The sequence below is a fragment of the Ctenocephalides felis genome, unplaced genomic scaffold, assembly GCF_003426905.1.
Source record: "Ctenocephalides felis isolate EL2017-DRISC unplaced genomic scaffold, ASM342690v1 CF-g0.4_SCAFFOLD_00596, whole genome shotgun sequence".
In the NCBI taxonomy this organism is placed as follows: Eukaryota; Metazoa; Arthropoda; class Insecta; order Siphonaptera; family Pulicidae; genus Ctenocephalides; species Ctenocephalides felis.
This window is the reverse complement of record NW_020536750.1, coordinates 11,090-20,569: the sequence shown is the minus strand read 5'-3', so window position 1 is coordinate 20,569 and position 9,480 is coordinate 11,090. Positions and strand designations below refer to the sequence as shown.

Below are 9,480 nucleotides of genomic sequence, written 5' to 3'. Positions count from 1 at the left end.
AATATGGCTACAATATTAATTTTTTGATAAATTTATTAAATATTCATTTAGTTAAACAATCACAAATGAGACAATAAATTTCAACATATTTATTATTTTTGCATAGTTCTTACTAAGCTATGTATTATATAAATTTAAAGGGGTTTATTTTTATTTTTAAAATTCTGTTTAGGCTTCCAAGATTCCAAAATGTGTATTTCAATTGGGCGATCGTCCTTTAAGTATTACTATACAGAGAGCATTAGGTGCGTTGAGTTGGTGGAGAACCATAAAACTTCTTTGGAGTTTGCTTGTACATCCAACGTCCATAAGGTTAATATTATAAGTTGGCAATCTTTTATATTTTTTTTTTGATTTTTATCATTTTGACTCTTTAGCAAAAAAGAAGTTGAGGATTATAAAAATTCTGATTTTCTGGAGAAAATGCTTTTGGAATTGTCAAAGGAATATCCTGAATTGGGTCGAGTATTTATACATGAGCGTGACAAATTCTTGGCATATTCATTGCAAGTAGCAACACGTCACTATCCAAGTAAGTGTCGATCAGTTTTAAATAACTTCTGTTAATTTTATTAAAAATAGTAATTCAATATATTGATTAGGCGTGGAGCGTCCTTTGTTAGTGGTTGGTGTTGTTGGATTAGGGCATATTTCAGGAATTGTGAAACATTTCGGCAAAGTAACGGCTGAAGAAATAAGAGAGCTTCTAAGGTAATATATTTAGTAGAATCATCATTATGGATATACATTGTGCTATATTTTTAAAAATATTTTTTAAGGGTTCCTGAACCATCAAAATCTAGTATAATCATTCAAAAAGGTTTTAAGTATACAGCTGTGGTTGCATGTGTTTATTTTAGTTTCAAAATGTTACCTATGAGTGTAAAGACAGGGATATTTGAGATGACTCAGAAGATTTTGCCTTCCAAATGAACCATTTATTAGAAATTAGTTTATTTAAGCATATTTTGCATATATGCCATTTTCATACACTATGAATTTATATATGATATGTATATATGTACATATATATTTATATACATATACATGGGAGTAGCTAGGAGACAGTTGTGGATTATTTTCGTACATTCACAAATCTTAGCTATTTCTATGTATATATATGTGGTATAAATATGTATATATAATTATTGCCGGTCGGACTTTTTGCGGGGCTTGAAGCTAAATGGCAATGCGGAACCTCATGAATATGAACTCGAAGAAGAAGTACTATAGTAATACATGCATTATATGTCAACATTTCACAAATTTGCAAGTGAATACAAAAATGCATTTAACATTAAATATACATTTAAAAATCGATTCAAAGCAAAAATTAAATGTTTAAACAATTAATTTAAAATTGACAAATAAACAATAATTATATATATGTTATCTTGAATTTTAAATAGTATGTTTTGAAATAAGAGTGCTTGGTGCACCTGCCTCTGGCCGGCCATGCATATATATTTATGTGTATTCATATATTTATATATGTATATATATGAAAGGTTTCATATATGTACATGCAAAAACAATAGTAGATAATTAAGGTATATTTTTGATATAATATTTTTAAATGTACTTTTACATACTGAAAATTTTACACTGTCTATGTAAGTATGAAAAATATAAATAATGTTTTTTAATATTGCAATAGTTTATTTGTATATATTTTAAACTCTTTTATTGGCAACTTCTCATCTCATACTCATACTCATACATCAAAGATTCACACAGTGTAAGACGATTTCGGGTTACTTCTGCACTTGAGATAATTTATATCAACAATGCTCTAGTTAAGTTTATGTCAAATTTAATAATGATTTAGTTAAATCAAAATTATCTAGCTATGAAATAAATTCAAAGTGTGATTGACAAATGCTTTGCATTTAAATCTCAAGTTTCCGTAACCCGAAGTCATTGGGTATAAAATGTATATAGCAAACTAAACATACTACCTTTTCCGTTGTTCGATTGCTCTGGCAGTTTTGTAATTGCAATACGTCATCTTCTGTGGTACATTAAGCTTTCTAGTGTCCATGGCGATTTTGGAATGAGAGCCGGATTGCCGGACGTCTTTGTCCATTATCGCAGGAGCAGTGGGAGGCGGTGAACGTAACCCTAAATATAATATGTCTTCATCCAATGTGTACTGGTGATTTATGGTGTGCGCCGGTGCAGTTGATAAGCGGAAAATGTGGTCAGGCGGCGTGGAAGGGCAAGAAACAGTATCACTACTTACATCCGATATGTCGTGTGAATTAAATACTAAAGAACCAAATATGTCACTTGGACAACAATTATTTGAATCTGCAAATAAATAAAAATGGATCTATCTACTATATGAATTCTATGTATACTATTTGGCACGGAGAGGATAATACCTCGTCTGTTTGGTGAATTAATTACATAATCTACATCTTGAAATGTTACTGGTGAATATACACTTCTGCAATCACTACCTCTGCTATGGCCTGAATCCGTTCGGTAATTCTCAGTTACATGATCATCAATCCGATATTCTTGGTCTTGTGAAATATTTGTGTTTGTACTTGTCTGTGTCGCTTGTATCATTATATTTCCTAGAGGTTTTCTTAATTCATTCTTATCTAACCAATATGTTTTCATTGATCCTGTAATGTAATGTAAAGTCATAGCATGTATTGGATATTCATTATATCCGGCAAATTCGTGTACCTTTTCCTTTGACGGTGATATCGCCTCGCTCGGTAACTTTATAATTTGGGGGTATTAAAACCCTAGTAGATTGTGATATATGAATTTTCATAGCGACACTAGTAGATTCCATTCTACTCGCTGTATTTACTGAATCTCCGAATAAACAATACCTTGGCATTTTCAGCCCGACTATACCAGCAACTACTGCTCCCGAGTGAATGCCGACGCGTATTTGCAAGTGAGATCCTATTAAAAATGCAACCCTCGTAATTTCCGGGTATTCATATTCATTCAACAAATTTATCATATTAAAAGCAATGTATTTATGCAGATGCAGTTGAAATGTTTAGGTATTGCAATTTTTTATCAGTATAACATCATCTATTTATATCCACGATAACGGACGGATCAAATACTGCGCTGAGTTAGCAATTTATATATTGTTACAATAACTCACCGAGTATAATTAAATGGTGACTCTTTATTATATTATTAAAATTAGCTCAACTTTTAGGAATACGATTAATAAAGTATAAACACTTTGATTTTAAAATTTTGTGTTGTGTCGGAGATTTATAATTTATACTATCAATAAAATTTAGAATATTTGAAAATGCGAAAACTAAAACCAAAGCTTGACTCGTGAATTGCAGTCCAGATATTTCTAACATTACAAAATAAGTTAAATCTAAAAATTCCATATATGTAGTTTCTATCCTATATAAATCTTTCGTGTGAATATCAGAGCCGGTATGAACATTTCAACACATCTCATAATATTTATATTTATTAGTAATTGAAATAAACCCGTGGAAGGATCTTTTAGATCTGTAATTGCTTCAACCATGTCCAAAGCCATGTTGCAAACTTTTTCGGCATGGTTGTCCTGCTTTTCCGGAGCACCTGATACCACCATGTATGCGTCTCCTATTGTTTCTACCTAAAAAATAACTAAAAATTAATTTACATACAGCACACACGAATGGCTACATATTTTTGTCCACGATTTCGAGAGCACTGATCAACTTATTTAAATAATTCAAAATTATTCGGCGTTAAATAATTCAATTACTGTTGATGGGGAGGCGCTCTGATTAGTTTTTGGCAAAGGCAGATCCAGCCGTTTCGAAGATTCGAGTCAAAAAGTGTGCAAAATGGCAATTCTGTTTTTGAGAGAACAGAGCGTCCGGTTTGAATGACGGAATGAAGAACTGATTAAATTTTTGGAAAGCAGGTCCAGCGGTATTGGAGATCCATAATAAAAGTTAAAAAAAAATTTTTTTAAAGCTTTCAAAAAAAAAAAAATTTAAGGCACGATGCACGATTTATAGTTTGTAACTATAAATATATTACTTACTTTATAAACATTATTTTTTTCTGTCAATGTATCAAATATTGAATACATTGCATTTAACATGGAAACCACTTCCATAGGCGTTATTCTGCTACAAATTTCAGTAAAAGTAACTACGTCGGAAAATAATATGGACACACTATCGAACATCTGAAATACAATGAAACGTCTGACTACGATAGCATCTTGTATGTTTTAATATGTAAACTTAAGACATTTACTGCACTTATAACGTACTGTATGCTTTTCTATAGTGCTGTTAGGTATTTTTACCTCACATGTATCAATAGGATTTTCCCCTGTTCTTAGTCGATCTGCAACTTGTTTTGGTATCATTTGATATAGCAATTCATCTGTACGGCGCATTTCTTCATCTAGCTTTCTCATTGATTCTTCAAGTTTTTTACTTTTTTGTTGCTCCTGATCCAATGCCAATTTCAGCTCGACTGATTGCTGAGTTCCGGCCAACATTAAGTCTCTTGAATTATTAAAGTTTTAAATACTAGTATTATTATATATTTGTTTATTTTTTTACTTGAAATGCATTAAACTTTTTTTTAACAAAAAGGATGAGTACGATAAACGGCTAATAAAGTGATTAACAGTAATATAAAAAATACAACAGCAAAAGAAGGCGTCTCTGTACGGTTTAGAGACATGGACTCTAAGAAATGCCGACAGAACTACCTGGAGATATTTTATATGTGGTGCTCGAGATGAATGGAGACGGATAAAGTGGACGGATTTAATAAATAAAGAAGTGCTGTGAAGGATGGAGAAGAAAGAACTCTACTAGGTACGATCATAAAAAGAAAAGAAAACTGCATCGTACTCGTAATGAGTAAAGAGTGCATGCTGCACTACGTCGTCGATTGTAAAATAAGAGGACTGAAATGATTAAGAGGAAGAAAAATGCGAATGACTGATTACTTTATATATATATATACAGGGCCGGTCCTGCCTTGCATGCGATGCATGCAAAAAATGCGGGCGCACGCCTTAGGGGGCGCCAAAACGAGTTTCAAAAATTAAATTTATAATATAATATATTTATAATATAATATTTATATTTTTTATATAAAATCTAGAATTATTTATATAAAATCTAGAATTATATAAAATTTAGTATACATAATAAATTATAATAAACAATCTAACTTAATTAGGGATACGAAGACACAAAAAGCATTTATTTACATTTATTTTGCAATGTGATATCAGTAGAAACAATTAACCGATTAATAACTCTGCAAATTAGTAAATAACAGCTCTGTTCATTGCTTAATCTACTTATTAAATTTTTTCTTTGTTTGAAGTTAACGCGGAATCGAAAAAGAAATTGTCTAGTGTTCAATCCCATAAGCTCAAACCTGCGAAAAATTAAATTAACTATTGGGCATTATTGACGAAAAATTGCGAGCTGATTTAGTTAAAACGAAACTTGTTAAAAAATATAAACAAATTATAATCGGGAAAATAAAAAATGGGGAGTCAGTGCTTAAAAAATGGCATGTTTATTCCGAGAAATTGAATTGTAACTTTTGCTTTTATTGCAAATGTTTCGCTTCTGATGAATTTTGAATGTTGAAGACATGCGTGGTTAGGGTTATGGAAATGGAGCAAATATGAAAAATGAAAGCAAAATGTACTTAGGAACAAAAATCTTTAAGCTTTTTTTATACATAATTATTAACTATGCAGAAATAATACAGATACAAATATAATTTGTTTCAGTACAGTTAAGGGAATATGTAATTTTTTGCATGTTTTTGGAAAATACTTTAAAAATACGTTAAAAGTTTAACTTTAAAACAACAATCTGATACTTTGAATCTGATGGGAAAGTAAAGCTGAATACAATTCGGATCTTACGATACCAATACGGAGGAGTTTACGATGCAATTTTGAATATTGTAAATAATGAAAAAATAAATTAAAATAAAATTTAATTTAAAACATAAAATACGAATGCTATGTTTAAAAATTAAAGACTATTCTTTTTTGCTTTTTTGGCGTGATTTGCTCTATAGAATAAATAGCATAATAAATAAGTTAAATGTTTCAAAACCAAAATATTAATATTACACCTGCGTCAGAAATAATTGAGAATTTAAAAATATTTGATTATGATCAACCCGTGAATCGCCTCGATTTTCTAAATAAATTTAAAATTAATGTATTTTATACGCTTTTAGATTACATCTAAATTTTTGTGTACTAAATTCAGAATGATTAAAAATTAATTTAAAAAAATAAAGTAAATGTTTATATAATTTTAATGAAAAACTGATAAAACAGTTGAAATTATTGGGGGGGGGGGCTAGGACAAATCTTGCATGCGGGCGCTAAGGACCCCAGGACCGGCCCTGTATGTATATATATATATATATATATATACATATAATGCATATAAATGTATATGTGCATTAATACAAATATACATATATTCAAATTCAAGTATTCAAAATTGTGGACCGTAAAATATAAAATAAAAAAATATTTACCGGCTAAAATCATGCATAGAGAGATCATTTATATATAGTCCAGTGGATATCAAAGCAGTTAAATCTGGCATTACAGGAGTGCCAAGGTACATCATCATCCTCCAATTTTCCATGTAAATCATTTGTCCTAATAATCGTATTCTTAAATAATTACTAACACCATAAATAAATTTAATTATTTCATTGTTGAAAGTATAAAACCTTTCAGTCTCAAAGTTTTGTCCTCCATTAAATCGCTTTCTTCATTTTTAAACTCTGCAATTCTTGTATCACCCGGTTGCTCTTGAACTGGCTCGTGAGTTACTAATTCAAAAATATTATTTGTCCGGTTCAAAATCTTCAAAAATAAACCACCACTTTAAACCAAGCGTATTAATATTGTAAATTACTTTATTTATGAATTTTTACCGTTTGAAATTTAAAAGAGATTAAAGGTCGAACTAATTCAAATCTTGACGTAATTTTTTTTCCTAGTAGATTTGGTAGAATCACCATCAAAGAATTGCCTATACTCCTTATGATCATGTCTGCACTACAAATTGAGCATGTTATTACTTTCTGTTACAATTTTGATACATTTATAAAGTATCTAAGGATAAGTTACCCGAAAACTATACAAAATGGAAAAATTTCAAAGAGTACTGCAGCACTAATTGGTAGATGTTTTTCTTCGCGGGTCATTGCTAATGACGCCAGTGTAAATGCTCGATTGTCGAAAGATAATTGAAACGTTACATGCACCGTATCCATTAGCATTTCTTCTCGTACTAATATTATTTCCATTTCCTTGTGATAAAAATGACGTGCCACCTTTGATTAAAAATATTTCAGATGTATTATTTTGAACAATCAAGAATAAAATTTTATTGGTGAAGAACGCACTACTGAAAATACAACTGTAAGGTTCAATGCATAGGATAAATATACTAAATTTTATTTGCTTCAAATTCACTTATCGTAAAGTAATCAGCTGTAGTACAAATGAAAAATCTATTATAAATTTCATAAAGCTCCATATCTGCGTTCAATGATTTTTCCAAATGATGACTTTTAGCATTAACCACACTCTAACACAGTTCGACAATTATGAATGTCCCTTAACCAAGTTCGAGAATTAAGCAAATATTTTATAAAATAAAAGAAAAAGCTATTAAAGCTTAAATTTATAAAATTAGTGAAATCACCGTACAAGATCTTATTAAACATATTAAAACCAGTGGAAATGATACCTCATTTAACAATTTTAAATTGAAGTGCGTACGTACTATTCAAAAAAATGTCTAGGCTTATCCAAACAGTTGGCCATATTATTTAAACAAAGATCCTTCAAATAAAATAAGCGCACTGCTTGTATGTAGCATCAATAAAAGTATATAAAGATCTTTTCATTAAAACTATACTATCGCAAATAACAGATTTTTTACAAAAAATTACAAAGAGGATGAGTCTGAAACCAGTACAAAAAATGCTCAGGGGATGAAGATATCTTGCCAAAAAATAGTTCGTATTGGATAGCACTTATTGTTAGTTATGACGGAGAAAATGATTATAAAATTTAATAAGTATTACTAGTTAAGAAAATTTAATAAAAATAATTACCTTTATTATGAAATTATAATATGTATCTTTTTTTCTCAAGTTTTGGAACACGACCCCTCTTTTTGTACTAATCCCTGCTCTGTTTCGTATAGCACGAATTCGCGTAACAGTTTGTAGGTAGTTTTTTGAAACGTAACCCTTTGCTATACTGTATGGTTACTTGTACATTAAATATAATTATCTTTATTATGAAGGTGTAAAGTAGCAATGTATAATATTAGGTTGTCAAATATCTCCTTTCCGCTTTTTTGCTCTTGGTTTATAATACAAAAAGGCGGAAGGGAGATATTTGACAACCTAATACTAACATTAATGTGTTTAGTACCTTCAGTTCTTAATTCACTAACCTCTCTAATTTGACCCATCGTGTAATACACGAAACCTCTCCGTTTGCTTCTGTAATGCAAGGTTAAACCTTGCCTTGTTTCATTCTCACATATAAAACTTGGTGCTTGCATTTTGGGGTATGAAAATTTCAAGTACTCGTGCAAATTATCCAAACCATTCAAAAAATCCCTCATATGTCTTCCGAGAACCGATAATACTTTGTCATATCCATATTGGCTCACAAAACTCACAAACTGAACACCCATTGCGGTCATAAACTCACGTTCGGTCAAACCTAAAACCTAGAGAAATGGAATGATCGCCACATTGGAATAATTGATATAGTTCGAGGTATAAAATCCCGAACCTGTTGAGCTCTTTTAGCCAACGTGTTCAGTAAGTTTTCCGGATAAACTTGATGAACACTGAATGCTGGGGCATCGATGCCAGCTTGACGTCGGATTTCATGCCATTTGTCTTCTCCGTAAACTTCTTTAATGAAGGACACTAAATTTTCTAACAGTATTCCGTACATTTTTTTTTGAATATTGTCGCGTTAACCGCGACGTACGTACTACGCTTTTGCGTTGATAAAATCCACTGAACCAACTGTTTGCACGCAACTCACCACACTCGTACACAATGGCATTGAATGTACTGGTACCCCCCAATCAATTAGTTCTGCAAATAATGAACGCGAGCCCTATTAAAGCAATTAATCGAAAATGCCCTAGTGCTTCTTCAATTCTATAATCTAACAAAAACAATCCTCCCAAAAATGTTCAATATCTATTCCTTATTATATCCGATCAATTTACGATTATAGCACATTAAAAATATCACCATAAAAATCGAACAAAACATTTTAATTATTATTGTTATAATATTAAACAATGACGCTCACTTTTGAATAATCATTGTTTCATTAATTTTCTGATTAATTGCAAAATGTAATTGCATAAGTATAATCATAGTTTAGCATTTGTTTCTTATATTTTTGTTATTTTGTTAAATTTT

General features: G+C 30.5%; 2 protein-coding genes across 2 annotated transcripts; one reads left to right on the top strand and one right to left on the bottom strand.

Moving 5' to 3' along the window:
* Positions 1-172: 172 nt before the first annotated feature.
* LOC113366475 (traB domain-containing protein-like) lies at positions 173-1,449 on the top strand (the record flags this gene model as incomplete). The annotated part of the gene is made up of 4 exons (XM_026608086.1): positions 173-312; positions 378-532; positions 603-711; positions 780-1,449. Coding segments are annotated over 4 exons (558 nt in total), but the record flags the coding sequence as incomplete, so codon positions are not given.
* A 505-nt stretch (positions 1,450-1,954) lies between these two features.
* On the bottom strand, positions 1,955-8,998 carry LOC113366486 (soluble guanylate cyclase 88E-like). The gene is made up of 12 exons (XM_026608097.1): positions 8,831-8,998; positions 8,484-8,765; positions 7,142-7,347; positions 6,946-7,069; positions 6,739-6,874; positions 6,538-6,664; positions 4,307-4,511; positions 4,037-4,183; positions 3,487-3,619; positions 2,698-2,925; positions 2,385-2,633; positions 1,955-2,310 (listed from the first exon to the last, which is right to left on the bottom strand). Exons 1-12 carry the CDS (start codon positions 8,996-8,998, stop codon positions 1,955-1,957), a joined length of 2,361 nt encoding a protein of 786 aa, XP_026463882.1.
* Between the last annotated feature and the right edge of the window lie 482 nt (positions 8,999-9,480).

Excerpts from the sequence above, each read along its gene's own strand:
- LOC113366486 (XM_026608097.1), bottom strand. The coding sequence starts at position 8,998 with ATGTACGGAATACTGTTAGAAAATTTAGTGTCCTTCATTAAAGAAGTT. Across the intron at positions 6,875-6,945 it reads TCTCTTTTAAATTTCAAACG|ATTTTGAACCGGACAAATAA; the intron begins GTAAAAATTCAT and ends TTATTTTTGAAG. Across the intron at positions 2,926-3,486 it reads TCTAAAAGATCCTTCCACGG|GATCTCACTTGCAAATACGC; the intron begins GTTTATTTCAAT and ends CATTTTTAATAG.